The sequence below is a fragment of the Bubalus bubalis genome, chromosome 20, assembly GCF_019923935.1.
Source record: "Bubalus bubalis isolate 160015118507 breed Murrah chromosome 20, NDDB_SH_1, whole genome shotgun sequence".
Lineage (NCBI taxonomy): Eukaryota > Metazoa > Chordata > Mammalia > Artiodactyla > Bovidae > Bubalus > Bubalus bubalis.
Window position 1 is genome coordinate 37,948,815 of NC_059176.1, and position 19,203 is coordinate 37,968,017.

Consider the following 19,203-nt stretch of genomic DNA (forward strand, 5'->3'; position numbering starts at 1 on the left):
TTTGGAAGGGGGGGTTTATTATTTTGCTGTCAGTAATCACTTGTCACTTGCCACTTCTGTCTGAATTCTTCTGTCCCCTTATAAGTTATCTTGATCTCTGAAACCAGATAATAAAGCATCATTTATTCATCTGTTCAAGAAATATAAAGTACCAAAACTATGTAAGAAATGTCTCCTGTCTTCAAGGAGCTAAGTGTAGTGAGTGAGAGAGAGAGAAAGTTGTATTCAAACAGTCATAAATACCATAGAATGGGAAATTTGAGGAGGAAACAGTTAATTCTTTAAGAGGATGATCCACAACTTCACAGGGGAGTTGGCATTTGACTGAAGCATCAAAAGTTTTGTAGAATTTTTGAACAGTTGTTATATGGTAGACATATGAAAGATGATTTTTTTAAAAGGTAAGTCAGTATCTGATCACAGAAGAGCATTATACTCTAAAGAGTTCAGATAGATTGTATAGACATCTGAGAACCAGTCATGATTTTATGAAGAAATCGGTAAAGTGGTAAAGATTTGTTTTTTAGAGGAATTAGGAGACAACAGAATACCATCTCAGTATTTCAAAGAGGAATAAAATCCAGCGCTTAACCTGGCATTGATTGTATACCATATGAGAAGGACGAGGAGAGGGGTCAAGTTGACCTAGCGTAAATGCCTACGGAAGTTGTGATACCATTAATTGTTATAGTGCTCAGAAAAAGATGGAGCATATTTTGGAGGAAAGACAACTAATTTTGTTTAGAGTGGTCTAACAGATAGTTGGAAGCTGAAGTCTGAAACTTTAGAGCACAAGAATAAGAAGTGGAGATTGTGGGAAGATACTGCACTCTTATATGTTTGGGAATAGACAAGGTTACAGAAGAGATGATTAGAAAGAAAGTCTTTTGTAAAGAGTGATAATGGAAGGGGCATCTTTTTGAAAGTGCAGTGGGGTACGCATATCTCCATTCAAATGAATTAACATTGTTATCTCAGCAAATTCACAGTAAAGTGGATAGGGAGTGTACAAATCAAGGGCAATGTGAGAGAGATAGTTATACTTCACCACTCATAAGTAGAGCATTCATTATTATTTCTGTACAAAAATACTGGCTTGAGTTGATCAAGTTAAATTTGTGTGCAAACAGAAGAGTCTAGAAGTGAGACCTGAAGGCTCTTTCCTACATTTTGTCTGGTTTTCAGCTTTGCCCTGAATAGGTAATCTTGTCAGATTAACTATGTCCATAGAAAAGAGTTGTTTTTTATTATACATGAGAAATATTTTTAATTGTTTGAGGTTGTTGAAGGACTGATAAAGAATCCACCTGCAATGCATGAGACCTGGGTTCCATCCCTGGGTTGGGAAGATCCCCTGGAGAAGAGAAAGGCTATTCACTCCAGTATTCTAGCCTAGAGAATTCCATGGACTGTATATAGTCCATGGGGTTGCAAAGAGTTGGACACAACTGAGCGACTTTCACTTTCAAGGACTCTGACTACAAGTCATTTCTTTCATTGTTAACTTTGTTTGAATGGGGAATTTACTGGTGGTCCAGTGGTTAGGACTTAAGTGCTGTCACTGCTGTGGGCCCAGGGGTTCAATTCCTGGTCAGGGAACTAAGATCCCACAAGCTGTGTGGCATGGCAAAAAAAAAAATTAATGATTTAAATTGGCACTTTAACTAAAACTTGCATTTATATAATTTTGAATTGGTAGAAAATTTTAGAAACAATTTAAAAGATATTCATGTTATCAAACATCATGTTCATTGTGTTGTATGTGTCTGTGTATCAATGTATGTACAAGTGATCTGTATACAGGAAAAAGACTTGGAAGGGTATATAGTAAGCTTTTTGGTCTGGGGTTTTGTTTGTTTGCGTATCTGTATTTTCTGATTGCTTTCATAATATAAGGAATTAAGTTATTTCTCATTTAAAAGAAAAAAGGATCAAGGCCAGGAGGCCTAGGGAGTTTGACAACTTGTATAAATTTATATCTAATTAGTAATGGCCTTTAGCTTTGTTCACTTGCACCTCTGAAAGTTCAGTTGATTGGTAGATTGTTATGATAGGAATGGAAATGCTACCCAATACTCTGGCAACCACAAGGACCAGGAGCCCAATACCTGTTAAGGAATGGCTGGCATCCTACCTGTCACTTTACATCCAGAGAAGCATTGGCTGTCTGTAGTGGTACAGTGTTACACACCACACGCATGTATGTTCACTGATAAGGAGATTAAAGACCTAGAATACTTTTGAGAGCAGTTTAGCTTTTCTTCTTTCTGATTGTGATCCTCTTAATATATATATTAACATCTAACAAACACCCTAGAGTCTAAGCTTCTGTTGTTTTCTTGAGACCAGCCCTGAAGGAAACCTGTTGGCATATGTTCATGCCCACCTGGACAATGTGAATCTTCTGACCACAGTTGACATCCTTCATGATCCATCTCTGGTCTGTCTCATCACTTTACTTCCTTAGCCCAAGTTTTATTTTTCTGCCTTTTATCTATGGTAAAATAAAGGTAACCAGAAAATTGTCACTTTGCCTTTCTCTTTCCTTCCCACATCTATGTCAGCATCCTGAATCTTTTGTATTACTCTCACTAAACCGTTTGCACTCAACATTTAGAGTAAGGTTTATATAAGAAAACAGCAATTAAAGTATTTTTAATGGAAAAAATTTTAGATATGGACTAGTTGGCTTTAGGCTGTTATTTTCATTCAAACATCAGTTTTCTCATTTTCCACAGTTGAAGTTGTACAATTGTTGCTAACTTCACTGTCTATACTTCTCACTGTGCCTCTGGGAAAGTCAGCCTGGGTCTTCATCTAGGGAGACCCCAGAGTCATCTTAAGTCACTGTCCCTCTCTCCTAATGTCCTGCTGGCTGATATGTACTGTTTATTTGGCCTCTCATATTAGCCCTTGCCCATTAATTCCAACTGCCCGCGTTAGTTTGGGGCCCTACCTGGTATGGTATTACGAAAGTTGAAGCAACCACATTTCCTCCAACCTTGCCTCTTATCAGTATATCCTTTCCATATCCACCTGAATTCTTAAAGCATAGTAATATTGTATTACTCTATTGCTCGGCAACTCCTTCCTGATAAAATCTGAGAGCATCTCTTGAAAATAATGCAAAACACAGGTCCAAAATAGGATGCTAAAGTTTCTTTGCAAATCAGTTGATTCAGAACTTGGAGTGCATTTTCCTTGTAGAAATAATACATGGTAGGTTTACAAAATAGCCAAAACTTTCAACTAAAGCATCCATAATTGAAGCCTCCCAGTTTAGTTAACAGTGTTTCTACCTGGAATGTCAAGATGCAGTCCAAATATGTGTAGAAGGTATGGAGGAGGTCATTTCCCTTCCTATCCTCCGTTGGACATAGAGATTTAATAAAGGAAGATACTTAATAAATAAAGGAAGAAAGAACTAATATTTATTAAGTGCTTATCATTTATCAGTCTCTGTTAAGCACTTTACATATTTTATCTTTTTTGAGACACAGTTGACATTTAACATCGTGTAAATTTAAGGTATGCAGTGTGTTGATTTGATACATTTATATATTACAATATTATTACCACCATAGCATACCATAGAATTAGCTCGCCTCACTATCACATCATATAATTATCATTTCTTTTTTGTGGTAGAACATTTAAGACCTGGTCTCTTAGCAACTTTGAAGTATGTAATACAGTATTGTTGACTATAATCAGTATGCTCTGAATTAGACCCCCAAAACTTACTCATCTTCTAAGTAGAACTACATCTCCCAATTCTCCTATCCTTCAGTCCCTGATAACCACCATTTGGGTTTCCCAGCTAGCTCAGTGGTTAAAAAAAAAAAAAAAAAAAATCCGCCTGCCACGCAGGAGATGTAGGTTCAATCCCTGGGTCAGGAAGATCCCCTGGAGAAGGAAATGGCAACCCACTGCAGTATTCTCACCTGGGAAATCCTATGGACAGAAGAGCCTGGCAAGCTATAGTCCATGGGTCTCAAAAGAGTCAGACACGACTTAGTGACTAAACAGCAGCAGCAACCACCATTTTACTCTGTTTCTATGAGATTGGGTTTTTTGGGGTTTTTTTAGATTGTACATGTAAGTGATAGAGTACTTGTCTTTTCTGTCTGACTTATCCCACTTAGCATAACACCTCAAAGTCTATCCACGTTGTCACAAATGGCAGGATTCCTTCCTTCTCATGGCTGAGTAATATGTTGTATATACAACATCTTCTTTGGCTCTTCATCCACTGATGGTCTTGTAAGTTGTTTCCATTTCTTGTCTATTGTAAATAATGCTGCAGTAAATGTGAGAGTACCGGTATCTTTTCAGTAAATTGTTTTCATTGCCTTTGGATGTATACCCAAGAAGTGGAATTGCTGGATCATATTTGCAGTCCTATTTTTTTTTAATTTTGAGGAACCTCCATACTATTTTGCATAGCAGCCTAACCAACTTACATTCCCATCAGTGGTGCACAGGAATTCCCTTTTTTCCACATCTTCCTCAATACTTTTATCTCTTGTCTTCTTAATGATAGACATAACAGACGTGAGATGATATCTCACTGTGGTTTTGATTTTCATTTCCTGATGACTAGTGATGTTGAGCATCTTTTCATATACTGGTTGGTCATTTGGACGTCTTCTTGGAAAAACGTCTGTTCAGTTCTTCTGCCTATTTTTATATCATATTTTTTTTTATCTTTCTGTTATTGAGTGTATGAGTTCTTTATATATTTAGATATTAACTCCTTGGGCTTCCCAGATGGCGCTAGTGGTAAAAAACCCACCTGGTAAATTGGGTAAAATGGGTAAAGAACCAATGCAGGAGACCCAGGAGATGTGGGTTTGACCCCTGGGTCAGAAAGATCCTCTGGAGGAGGGCATGGCAACCGACACTGGTATTCTTGCCTGGAGAATCCCTTGGACAGAGAAGCCTAACAGGCTACAGTCCACAGGGTCACAAAGAGTTGGACATGACTGAAGCGACCTAGCACACACCCATGCATTAACCCCTTACCCAGTATATTGTTTGCATGTGTTTTCTCCCGTTCCGTAACTTCTTTTCTCATTTTATTGATTTCTTTTGCTGTACAGAAGTTTGTCAGTGTGATGTAGTTCCACTTGTCAATTTTTGCTTTTGTGTCTTGTACCTTTGATATCATATCCAAAAAACTCTTCCCAAGACCAGTGTCAAAGAGTTTTTTCCCTGTGTTTTCTTCTAGAAGTTTAACAGTTTCAGGTCTTATGTTTAAGTCTTCAATCCATTTTGAATTGATTTTTGTGTGTTGTCTAAGATGGGAGTCCAGTTTCATTCTTTGGCATGTGGCTGTCCAGTTTTCCCAGCACTATCTATTGACGAGACTGTCCTTTCTCCATTGTGTTATTCTTGGCTCCTTTGTTATAAACTAATTGCCCATATATTCCTGGGCTTATTTCAGGGCTCTCTGTTCCATTTGTCTATATGTCTGTTTTTACTGTTTTAGTTACTATGCTATGCTAAGTCACTTCAGTCGTGTCCAACTCTGTGCGACCCCATAGACGGCAGCCCACCAGGCTCCTCTGTCCCTGGGATTCTCCAGGCAAGAACACTGGAGTGGGATGCCATTTCCTTCTCCAATGCATGAAAGTGAAAAGTGAAAGTGAAGTCGCTCAGTCGTGTCCGACTCTTAGCTACCCCATGGATTGCAGCCCCCCAGGCTCCTCCATCCATGGGATTTTCCAGGCAAGAGTACTGGAGTGGGGTGCCATTGCCTTCTCCTTTAGTTACTATAGCTTTGCAGTATACTTTGAAATCAAAGCACGTGATGCCCCCGCCTTTTTCTTTCTCAGGATTGCTGTGGCTATTCAGGGTCTTTTGTATTTCCATACAAATTTTAGGGATCATTTTTTTTTATTTCTGTGAAAAGAAAATGTCATTAGAATTTTAACAGGGACTACATTGAATCAGAAGGTAAGAGATTAAATTGTTATTTTGAAATCAGTTGTGTTTCTACACACTAACAATGAAATATCTGAAAAATAAAACAATCCCATTTATGATGGTATCAAAGACAATAAAATACTTAGGAGTAATTTTAACCAAGTGAAAGTGAAAGATTTGTACAATGAAAACAATATTTTGTTGAAAGAAATTGAAGACAACACAAATGGAAAAATATTCTGTTTGTGGATTAGAAAAATTAATATTGTTAAAATGTCCTTACTACCCAAAGCCATCTGTAGATTCAGTACAATCCCTGTATATGTTAACTTAATTCATTTTAACAACAATTCTATGGGGTAGGTGATTATTATACTCCTTTAACAGATACATAGCAAATTAATAATGTAAATGAGATCAGAAAAGGAATGATTACCTGACATAGAGAATATTGTTTTTAAGCACTGCTTTTCAAACTTCAGTAACTTATAGGCTCCTTTTAATTGATTTTAAAGCTACAGTCTTTTAGTATTGATGTACATTATTATTATAATTTTACTTAAATATGAACAAATATAAAATTAGGTATAAATTCTTTATGCTTATATCTCTTATGTAGCTATAAACTAAAACAAATTTAAAAGTGAAGTACCCTGAGAAAAAAGCCTGTAAAACTAATGAAATTCAAATTAACAATACTATTTTTGTACAATAGATATTGTGGTGAAACAATTGCTGCTCACATGTGAATACAGAGCTGCCTGCAACCCCACTGATTTTTTTTTGGCACCTTTCATTACCATTGGCTCTCTTCTTCTGCCACACTTCTTTCCAGAATATTGAAAATTCAGGACTGGTACAATGTGCAGTGACTGCACCATGATGTCATTTTGGTCTTTACTTAGTGGAACTGTGTCATTTACATATTAAGTAAACCTCTTCTTTTCTCATTATTCCTAACAATCAAAGTAGTGTGCTTGATACAAGCTCAGGTTAGAAAAACAAATATATATGTATATTTGTAATACTGTTACAAATCATGATGCTGTGCTTAGTTAATAAGTGGCCATTGTAGTGTTCCATTCTATGTTTACTTTAGATTGTAAACTTTGGTTTCAGTTCAATAGAGGGGCTGTTTTGGAGTTCTCATCAGTTCAGTTCAGTTCAGTCCCTCAGTCATATCCGACTCTTTGCGAGCCCATGAATCGCAGCACGCCAGGCCTCCCTGTCCATCATCATCTCCTGGAGTTCATTCAAACTCATGTCCATCGAGTTGGTGATGCCATCCAGCCATCTCATCCTCTGTCGTCCCCTTTTCCTCCTGCCCCCAATCCCTCCCAGCATCAGAGTCTTTTCCAATGAGTCAACTCTTCGCATGAGATGGCCAAAGTACTGGAGTTTCAGCTTTAGCATCATTCCTTCCAAAGAACACCCAGGACTGATCTCCTTTAGAATGGACTGGTTGGATGTCCTTGCAGTCCAAGGGACTCTGAAGAGTCTTCTCCAACACCACAGTTCAAAAGCATCAATTCTTCGGTGCTCAGCTTTCTTCACAGTCCAACTCTTGTATCCATACATGACCACTGGAAAAACCATAGCCTTGACTAGACAGACCTTTGTTGGCAAAGTAATGTCTCTGCTTTTCAATGTGCTATCTAGGTTGGTCATAACTTTTCTTCCAAGGAGCAAGCATCTTTTAATTTCATGGCTGCAGTCACCATCTGCAGTGATTTTGGAGCCCAAAAAAATAAAGTCTGAGACTGTTTCCCCATCTATTTCCCATGAAGTGATGGGACCAGATGCCATGATCTTCATTTTCTGAATGTCGAGCTCATACACCCTTGAAAATACATCCTGGATCCCAGGTTGATACTCTTAATGTATTTTTTTTTAATTTTATTTTATTTTTAAACTTTACAAAATTGTATTAATTTTGTTTAAGCCATTATTTATTTATGTGGTTTTTCAGTCGCTAAGTTGTGTCTGACTCTGCGACCCCATGGACTGCAGCACACCAGGCCTCCCTGTCCCTCACCATCTCCTGGAGTTTGCCCAAGTTCATATCCATTTAATCAGTGATGCCATCTAACCATCTCATCCTCTGCCACCCTCTTTTCCTTCTGCCTTCAATCTTTCCCAGCATCAGAGTCTTTTCCAGTGAGTCGGCTGTTTGCATCAGGTGGAGCTTCAGCTTCAGCATCAGTCCTTCCAATGTGTATTCAGGGTTGATTTTCCTTAGGATTGACTAGTTTCTTATATATTTATTAGAATAATCCTCCAAATACTTCTAACAGTAAAGACTGTTAAGCTAATTTATCTCTATGATAACTCTTTGAAAGCAATAAATTTATATTTCTTTAAAGTATTGTATAACTCAGACATTCATTAATTTAGAGGTACGTTTTCTCTTTAGAATTTCAAGTTATAAATGTCTTATGGAATGTACTGTTACTCTGTTCTGTAACTGGGAAGGTAAATTTTAGTTTGACTGGAAAAATAATGCCTCCTACCAAATTTTTAAGTCATGCAAGACAATAAAGAATAAAGCCTCCAGAAATGGTGAAGCATGATAACAAAGGACATTATCGCTTCCCCTGATTATGTTGCTGTAAGCATTCAAGTGGGATTTCTCTCAAAATAATCGGCTATTTCTTGGGTCTCTTTCCTTCCCAACCTCTTTCTGCCCTCCTTTTCTTCTTTCTCTTACCTTTGACTCTTTCACTTCCTCATTTTCCCTCTTTCTTATTCCCTTCTTTCAAACCAGAGATCACCTATCTTTTCACATCTCAATTAGTCTACAGTCTCGCTTTCTTCATTTGACAGTTGACAACAGTGGAGAAGAATACAGTAAGGCGCTTCTAACAGCATCTCACCAATTGCTCTCAATCAGCCACTTCATAGGCCCTTCCAAATAAGGATGGTTCCTGACTCAGGCTGGTCTAGATGAAAGAGCATACTTAATTTGCCTCAGAATATTCACTCCAATACTCTGAAGTACAAAAAGGAAAAAAAAAAGCACCACCTTTGGGGCAGCCCAGGTAGCTATTTGGCTCTTAGTTTTACTCCTAACTTGCTCTGCAGTGAGTACGTGGACCCTGCAATCTCAGGAGTGAGCTGGGGATGGTGGGGGTGTGCCTACTTCTAACACTGCTTTGCTCAAGATGGAATTCCACTATGATAAGCAGTGCTGCTGCTGTTGAGTGAACTGTTTTTCAGGCACCACCATGCTTACATTTAAAGCAGCCTCCAGATACCATAGGTAGCTGAACTCCACCATTTATACGTGCATGCATTCATCCATTTTGTCTCTGCCATGTTAGCTGTGTGACCCTGGACAAGTCTCAGTTTCTTTATCAGTGAAGTGGGGCTATACACATCATAGAGTTTTATGAGAATTAAGAGTTTTCGTGGGTAAACAGCTTTAAATGGTGCCCAGCTTTAGCTGGCTAAAATTGCTTTTATTCAGGAAGCACTTATTTAGTACCTGCTGTATTCCAAGCAATCCAAGAGATCTAGAGATGAAAAAGACACAGCCGTGCCTTCTGGGGACCTATATAATATAACATGGTCTTACAATAAAGGTATTTAGGGAGTTAGGTAAAGCTTCATCACAGGTAAATTTTGAACTGGGTCTTGAAGGGTAAACAGGCTGTTGCCAAATGGAATGGCATTAGAGAATATACGTTCCAAGCAGAGGGAATCATTTGTGAGTAGAGTAAAACTGAAAAATACTATGGAGTCCTTGACTGTTATTAGATAACATTTTCACCTGCTCTGTGATGCCTACCTTCTTACATAGGGGTCTGAAGTGGGTTCAGTGAACATTTTGGAAATTATAATCTTATAACTAGCTGTTACCTAATTTATAATAATAATAATAATTGTTATTATTTAACTGGTTCATCAAAGAATTTGAACTGAAAAAATGTGTCGGGGCCTTAGCAGTGCCTCTTCACAGTGACGCATCTGCTGTTGCACAATCCTTATCCTGAGATGACCACCATGTGACAGGAACAGTAAACTGTTAGAAAAAAACTGGTGGTTAGAACAACTGGAAGTGGGTGGTCTTCCTCCTTTCAGCAGAGCTTTTTAGTTAAGGTTTCTAAATGAAGTAGGTCTTACCTTGGTTTCTTCTTTAGACAGAAGAGCCTTAAGTCTTAAGATCTTGCCTATTCTTATCATTAGCAAAGAACTGTGTTTTTTTCCCCCTTTGGTCAAATCTCAAATTAAGAAGGTTCCTTTTATTCATGGAATTTCCATGTATGTGCCCAATTCAAGCTGTGTTTTATCTCCTACAAAGCCTTTTCCTGCAGCTTTGCTTTCACTTCCTCTCCCCACCCTTGTAGTCATGTACTGAAGGGTTTGGCAGCTGGTTGAGGTATCCGTCAGCATTTTTCACTGTGGAAGGAGGAAAGGTTGGAAACAGTGACGTGGGGGTACTTGTCACATTTTCCTTTCCTTTTTTATTTAAGTGACCCACTCGTTCCATTACAAAAGCCTAATGAGAACCTTGGCTTGTAAATTTTACTTTAGTAGCCTGGAGCTGGACTACAGTAATGTGTTGGATGACATATAAGCAATAGTTTCTCAGTGAAGAGTATCCTTAAAAGCCCATGTAAAACAGTGAGAATTCTTGATTCTGCCCCTTTGATAGTATGACAGGTTTTATGAAGAGCGATAATGGGCTCTGGGAGTCACAGGATTGGGGAAGGAGCTGAGCAGTCCATTCTCCATCCTCATTTATTAATAGATTCTCCTTGGATGCCTTTAGGAAATACTCTGCTTATGGTATTTAATATACCACCAGCACGCTCTCACCTTCTTCACTGACTTGGAAATTGCATCTAGCTTGAGGAGCTCTGACTCTTTCTGTGGGCCTGTCTATTCCAACTTTGAGATCCTGTATGAATTTGGCTGTCTTGTATCAAATCTGCTTGAAACAGTTGGACTATAAGCAAACTAATTATGTCATTGACTGTATAGCAGTAGAGAGAGTAAAAAACAGTATAGATTCTTTAAAAGCTGTCATGACTAGACGTGAAATAAGCTACCCGTGAACAGCTTCATCTATAGCCTGAAGGGTTTTGGCCTTGAAAACTGTCAAATATTAAATCAGATTTTAGATCATGGAATCCTGGCTAGCTCCTAGGGGCAACTTCAGCCATTACACTTTGTCACTGAGCATTTCATCTGCAGGATTTGCTTTGAGATTATAAGGGATGTGGAGGCCAATGAGTTTTTCCTTATCCAACGTTCCATTTGATGCTCCATAGCTGACCTGTTTTGGCAAATAAATAGAAGACACCAGGGTAGACTGTCATATATCCTTGCTTAAGTGCCTCAGGAGACACATTTTTTATTTCTCAAGCATGACTTTGGTGGCTAGAGTTTCCCATTTTGGAGGTGTCAGTGTTGAGCAGACAAAGCTGCTAGTTATTGATTGCCATTGAAGTCATTTCAAAGGCAGTAAAGCCCAAGGACTGCTCTTTGGATAGAGCTACAACTGGTGTAGCTTCTCTTTCTAAGAGCCTGTTATAAGTTAAAATAGTTTTGACAGTGTCTTTAAGTGCACATCTTTGTCTCCAAACATAATTAGTGTTGAAAAATGAAACCCTCATAGTTGAGGCTTTGTGACTTAGACAGCAGCTCCATCTGCTGCTTGCTAAAGGTGTTTGCTTGGTTCATCTCTTGGTTTTATAAGATTGAATACAGATGTACACAGAACTTAGAATGCCAAATCCAAGGCTTCAGTTTTATTGATGGGTTTCTATTGCACACAGCACTGACATAAGCTGATTGTGTTCCTGGTGAATCTCATTTGTCTATCCTGTTGATAATGTGATAGCTGCTAATCAACTCAGCAGCATCTCTTGACTGAATTAACTTATGTGCACTCAAAATAGAGAATTATTTTTACTGTCTACCAGCCTTGGAAAAAGAAAATATACTCTACTACTTACAAAGAGAAAATTTAATCCCTTTCTTTCATCAGTGGGTTTAACTTGGTTAACAAGATATTAGGCTGGGATGCCTTATTCTTTGTCATCAGTACCACATAGGCTAAGTAGACAGGAATTTTTTTTTTTTTAAAGATTCTTGATAACTGAAAGGAACTTCCACAAACTGCTAATAGAAGTCACTTCTGAATAATAGGATTATGCATGATTTCATTTTCTTTATGCTTTTCTGAGTTTTCACAGTGAGCATACATAAGAAAAGAGCAAATATTTTATATTACAAAAAGAAAAAAGTAATTTAAAAACAGAACATCCTATAGGTAGCTATAGCCTTGAGTTGCTGTTCTCAGTCTTTCTCATTCATTTGTGTGGACTTTTCTGGGCTTCAGTTTCCCTTGTCAATAAAAGAGAAGAATTGAACTAAGGGTCTGCTCAATTTTAACATTCTAAGGTTTGTAATTATTAATATCTACCCCCTTTTTTTTCTCTTTTCAGCCTCTCACACTCCCCTGTGTCTGTTTCCAGTATTTGTAGTCAACATGATCTAGTTTTTGCCATATTAAAATAAGGAAATCCTTTCGAGACCCCCTCCCCCATACTCCCAGCTCTTTCTTTCTTCTACTTCCCACTTAAACTTTGCCAAAAAGTTATCTAAAATTACTCTCTCTCATCCCTCTTCGACTCACCACAGTCTGCTTTCCATCCCTGCCACTGCACCAGAATAATCTGGGCTGAGATCACCAGTGAGCTCACAGTGCGAAGTCCAGTAGGCACATTCAAGTTCTCATTCTCTGTTACCTCTCAGCAGCATTTGAGGTACACACAATGAAATCTCATCTGGCTTCTATATCATTACACTTAGGGCTGTTATTTTTGAGTTTACTTTGGGGGATATCCTCTTCTCCCTGGTTCACCCACCAAGGCTACTAGCTACTCCTGATGCTCAAAGCAAATTCCTCAACAAAGGAGGAAATTCTCAATTCTAATTTTATTTTGAAATAAGTAAATGTTTCAGGTCAGATACCTTCATAGTTTCTGACTTTCTTCCTCCATTCAGAGTACTGTTCTTTTTTTTTAATTTCTTTTATTTTTTAACTTTACAATATTGTATTGGTTTTGCCATATTAAAAATCTTAAAATCCAGTAATATGAGTCCTGCAACTTTGTTCTTTTCTGAAATTATTTCTGGCTATTTTAGTTTCTTGGCCTTCCTATATACATTTTAGAATCAACTTGATGATTTCTACAAAAAATCCTCTCAGATTTTGGTTGGAATTACGTTGAATCTGCAGAGCAACTTGGGGAGACTTGACATCTTAATTACACTGAGAGAACTTGATATATTTCTCTATTTATTTAGGTCTTTGATCTCTTTAATCAGTCTTTTAGTTTTTTGCATATAGATTTTACACATACTATATTAGACTTATACCTAAGTATTTCAGATTTTTTGGTCAAAGCTGTCTTTTTAAAATATAGATTATGTCATCTTGTTTCCTTGTTTGAAACCCTTTGGTGGGTTCCCACTGCCCTTAGGAAACTCTATACTTTAAAAGACTATAAAAGGCCCCACGTGATCTGGACCCTGCTCTCTTTTTCAGCCTAATTTTATGCCATTCTTCCCCTTGCTCAAAATGTTTCAGTCTAAGAATAGCAAGAAATGGTTTTATCAACCAAAGTATATAACTTTTAGAACATTTGAAAGAGTAAATAAATACTTTCAAACAAACACTTGAAAAATGTATTTTAACTTTATTGAAAAAAGACATTCCATGATCTCCAGCAAAGAATGAACTTCGATTTTGGCCAAGTCATTGGACTCTCTGTGTGGAATTCTTTGATCTTTGTCTGCATTTCTTCCACTGAGGCAGAGTGCTCTGTGAGTGTTGTTTACAAGGGATGTAGCTTTGTATATATTAGCTAAAGAAAATGTTCTTTCCTTTCTTATAAATGTGCTGAAACTTGACGAAAGGCTGTGTTTCTGACAAACCAAAGACACTGGTCACTGTCATTGTCCATGAATGAAGATAAACTTTCCGGCTATTAAAATAGTTCTTACATGTACATGCCCACTGCCAGCTTTATTATAATATCCAAAGTGGAAACGTAAGATTGTAGTGGGAAGGTCTGTAGCACTGTGCCAAAGAGAGAGACGAGAGAGAGAGAGAGCCACAAGATTTTTTTTTTTAAGATAAGCCTCAAACTAGCACATTTAATCAACCAGTGTTTATCCAGCTCCTTGCTATTGTTGTTTAGTTACTAAGTCATGTCTTAACTCTCTGCGAGCCCATGGAATGTAGCCCGCTAGGCTCCTCTGTCCATGGAATTTTCCAGGAAGAATACTGGAGTGGGTTGCCATTTCTTCTCCAGAGGATCTTCCTGACCCAGGGATCAAACCTGTGTCTCCTGTTTTGGCAGGCAGATTCTGTACCACTGAACCACCAGGGAAGCCCATCCAACTCCTTACATTAGACATATAGAAATGAATAAGATATAGCCCAGGCTTTAAAAAGTTCAAAAACTAGTGAGAAAATAGACAATTAAAAGTGAAAGTGCTTGTTCATGGAGATATCTTTAAGTGACTTTGATGGTACCAAGGAGAAATGAGTAGCCCAGTGGGATTTAGAGTTTGAAAAGACTAGTTGATTTTTAAGACATAAGGCTAGAAGGGAGGCAAGGACTATATCCTAAATACCTAAGAGGCTTGTATTTCATCCTGTAACTCAGAGGTTCCAACACCTCAGTGTACATAGAATTACCTGGAGACCTTGTTTAAAGATCAGATTCCTGGACTCTTCCGTAAGAGACTGACTTTGGGTGTTTCCCCAGGTGGTTCTTACCCGTCTAGCAACCCCTATCTGACATTTTTGGAGCCAATGCATTAGGTAATATTTAACCACAGAATAGTTAAGTAGGTAATATGGTGATCATATTAGCATTATAGAAAAAAAAAATCTGATAGTAGTAGAGAATGGTGGAGTCACTTGAGAATTCACTAAATGCAAATTCTGATGCAGTAGGACTAGGATTGGACTTTAGATACTACATTTCTAACAGCCTTCAAGATGATGCTGATACTGCTCTACTAAGGACCACAGTTTGAGTAACAAAGGTAGAGAGGTTAGATTGGGATGGGGTGAGGCTACTGGCATGGAGATCAGTTAACAACCTATTGCAGGAACGTAGGCAAAAGATGGTGAGTACCTGAACTACCAGCAGTGTCTGGTAATAGGAAGGAGTGCCAGTGAAATGTAATAGATAAAGTTGGCAAGACTAATTTACAAAAGGCTTTAGGATGTGTAGTTAGGCGTGAGGGGAGAGGTGTCAAGAATGATCTGAAGGTTGAAGCTTAGCTATCTAGGTAGATGATAGTGACAGTAGCTGAATTAGGATAAAGACAGGGGCAGAAGGTGGCCTGGAGGGTAGAGGAGGGCTGGCTAGAGTATAAAAGCATCTCAACAGTTGAGAAAATAGGTGGCCGAACGATTAGTCCTGGATGCATTGTGTTTGAGGAGTCTACGAGGTATCCAAACGTAAAGGGTAGGCAGAAGAAGAGGAACCCACCATGAACTAAGAAGTTTTAGGTTGGAGGATGACAGAAAGAAAGGTTTCATTTCCAAGAGGGGAAGCTCACAGTTTCACTGTCACAGAGACATCAAATGAAATATTATATATACTTGGTTCAGTGAGAATGCATAAAATTATGGCTTAAAAACTAGCATTTCAAAATGCTGATTAACTAAAGAGAATTCATAAAATGCCCAAATTGGTTTATTTCTCAGTCTTTTGATTTAAGGAAAGTTGGAGCCAATATTTTCTAATTATTCATCATAATAAACTTCATAGTACCTTTTCCATTCAGATTTTCTTCTTCTCTCCCCCTTCTGCCATCAGGTTGATCACACTTAGAAGAGCTGCTAAGGAACGCAGGGGAGGTGAAAACTAACAGATGAAAGTTTTGCCATGCACTGAAAGGAGAGCATTGTCTGTGAAGTTCTATTTTTAAAAATGTCTGCTTGTAATACCTTTACTGAACACGTTTGGAAACCTGGTGAATGCAAGAACTGCTTTAAACCTAAAAGTTTACACCAGCTACCCCCAGACCCTGAGAAGGCACCCATCACCCATGGCAATAAAACTAATGCCAACCACAGTAACAACCACCGTATCAGGAACACTGGAAACTTCCGGCCTCCTGTGGCTAAAAAACCCACTATCGCTGTGAAGCCCACTATGATGGTGGCAGATGGGCAAAGTGTGTGTGGTGAGCTTAGTATACAAGAACACTGTGAGAATAAACCTGTCGTCATAGGATGGAACCGAAACAGGATGGCCTTGAATCAGAAACCACTTAATAATAATAATGAAGATAATGTTGAAGGATTTAGCCATGTCCCTAAGCCTTATGGGAATAACGATAGTGCAAAGAAGATTTCAAATAACAATAATGGACTAACTGAGGTGTTAAAGGAGATAGCAGGCTTGGATACCACCCCTCAAATAAAAGAAAATGAGACTAATTCCAGAGAGACATTCTTAGGAAGAATAAATGATTGCTATAAACGATCCCTGGAAAGAAAGCTTCCACCAAGTTGCATGATGGGCGGGATGAAGGATACTCAGGGCAAGCACGTTATTCTGAGTGGGAGCACAGAAGTGATCAGTAATGAAGGGGGTCGATTCTGTTACCCAGAGTTTTCTAGTGGTGAAGAGAGTGAGGAAGATGTGCTTTTGAGTAACATGGAGGAGGAGCATGAGAGCTGGGATGAGAGTGATGAAGAACTGCTGGCCATGGAGATTCGCATGAGAGGGCAGCCTCGCTTTGCCAACTTTCGGGCAAACACTTTGTCTCCTGTGCGATTCTTTGTGGACAAAAAATGGAATACCGTCCCCCTGCGAAATAAATCTCTGCAAAGAATCTGTGCTGTAGACTATGATGACAGTTATGATGAAATCCTGAATGGTTATGAAGAGAATTCTGTGGTCTCCTATGGACCAGGAAGCACTCAGAGCATGGTGTCATCCGACTCCACATCCCCAGATTCCTCTTTAACAGAAGAATCACGTTCTGAGACAGCCAGCAGTTTATCCCAGAAGATCTGTAATGGGGGAATTGCTCCTGGTAACCCGGGAGATTCTAAGGACATGAAGGAAAGTGAGCCCAATTATGAAGGCCTCTCTGGTAATGATCAGGAGAAGGACTCCTCACAAGCCTCTAAAAGCTCGGTAAAAGTTGCAGAGACACACAAAGCAGTCCTTGCTCTCCGATTAGAAGAGAAGGATGGCAAGATTGCTGTACAGACTGAGAAGCCAGAAAGTAAAGCCTCTACAGATATTGCTGGGCAAGCGGTAACCATAAACCTTGTTCCTGTGGAAGAGCAAGCAAAGCCCTACCGAGTTGTGAATCTGGAACAGCCTTTGTGCAAGCCGTATACTGTCGTGGATGTGTCAGCAGCCATGGCCAGTGAGCACCTTGAGGGCCATGCTAACAGTCCCAAGACTAAAAGTTCATCTTCCACTCCAAACTCTCCGGTGACATCACCTGCATTGACATCAGGACACATAAGTGCCCATTTCCAAAAATCCAGTGCCATCCGCTACCAGGAAGTATGGACTTCTAGCACCAGTCCACGACAGAAGATACCTAAGGTTGAATTAATCAGCAGTGGGAGTGGACCGAATGTCCCTCCAAGGAAAATCTGTCACAAATCAGCACCTACTTCACCCACAGCTACAAATGTTTCCTCCAAAACCATCCCTGTGAAGTCACCCAATTTGTCTGAAATAAAATTTAACAGTTATAACAATGCCGGTATGCCACCTTTTCCAATTATCATTCATGATGAGCCAACTTATGCTCGGAGTTCCAAAAATGCTATCAAAGTTCCCATTGTAATCAATCCAAATGCGTATGACAATCTAGCCATTTATAAGAGTTTTCTCGGAACCAGTGGAGAACTTTCAGTGAAGGAGAAAACCACAAGTGTAATAAGCCACACTTACGAAGAAATAGAGACTGAAAGCAAAGCATCTGATAACACTACTAGCAAACCCACTGAATGTCCCCAAGCTAAAGGGTTTTCAAACAGCACAGAGCGTAAAAGGGGCTCAGTGGCTCAGAAGGTTCAGGAGTTTAACAGCTGTCTTAACAGAAGTCAGTCTTCACCACAGAGAAGCTACAGTTCCAACCACAGCTCCCCAACAAAGCTCCAGAGAACCACTCAAGAACCTGTGGCCAAAACAGAAAGCACTCAGGAGCCTCAGGTGGTGGGCAGTGGCAGTAGCACCCGAGAGAAAGCGAGCACCGTGCTTTCTCAGATTGTGGCTTCTATCCAGCCCCCGCAGTCGCCTCCAGAAATGCCCCAGTCTGGCCCTAAAGCTTGCAGTGTGGAAGAGCTTTATGCAGTTCCTCCCGATGCCGGTGCTGCTAAGACTACACCCAAGGGTACACCAGTGCGCCCCAAATCTCTCTTCATGTCCCAGCCCAGCGCTGAGGCTGAAGCACCTCAGACCACAGAAAGTCCTACCACCAAAGCACAGAAAGATCCACTCACAAAGCCAGTCACCACCCCTCCCTCCAAATTAGTGACGAACCCCCAAAGCGATCCACCAGCCCCTTTTCCCCCACCACGCTCGACTTCGTCCCCTTACCATGCAAGTAACCTTTTGCAGAGGCATTTCACCAACTGGACCAAGCCAACCAGCCCGACCAGGTCAACGGAAGCTGAATCAGTTTTGCACTCGGAAGGCAGCAGGCGGGCAGCTGACGCAAAACCTAAACGCTGGATCTCATTTAAAAGTTTCTTCCGCCGTCGGAAAACAGATGAGGAGGACGACAAAGAGAAAGACCGGGAGAAAGGGAAACTGGTGGGCCTGGATGGCACAGTCATCCACATGCTGCCACCTCCTCCAGTTCAGCGCCATCGCTGGTTCACAGAGGCAAAAGGAGACTCCAGCGAGAAGCCAGCCATTGTCTTCATGTACAGGTGCGACCCTGCCCAAGGCCAGCTCAGCATGGATCAGGGCAAAGCCAAGGCAGAGCAGTCAGCAGTCACAGAGAAGGGGGCAGCAGAGGAGGGGTCACTACAGGACTCAGAGAAGAAGAAAAGGAGTCATTCATCTCCATCACAGATTCCTAAGAAAATTCTCAGGTATGTAAAATCGACTTGTGGAATATAGGAATTTTTTAAAACATATTTTCAGTTGCTGAGTTTTTTGCATCTTTAAGGTTGTATGAGAGCTATTTTTGTTTTGTAAATAGCACTCAGTGGCCATCATCTATCTTTATAACTGCATTCCAAGAGTAGAATATTATTAA

At 39.6% G+C, this 19,203-nt stretch overlaps 1 protein-coding gene across 6 annotated transcripts in view; it reads left to right on the forward strand.

Annotated features, from left to right (window-relative positions):
- Positions 1-19,203, forward strand: part of PEAK1 (pseudopodium enriched atypical kinase 1) — a 309,648-nt gene that overhangs the window by 222,325 nt on the left and 68,120 nt on the right. For all 6 annotated transcript variants that reach the window (XM_025271482.3, XM_025271476.3, XM_006080702.4 and 3 more), the window contains one exon: positions 15,780-19,036. In XM_025271482.3, coding sequence (XP_025127267.2) covers positions 15,894-19,036 — 3,143 coding nt within the window. In that variant the 5' untranslated portion in view covers positions 15,780-15,893. The remainder of the gene's footprint in view (positions 1-15,779; positions 19,037-19,203) is intronic.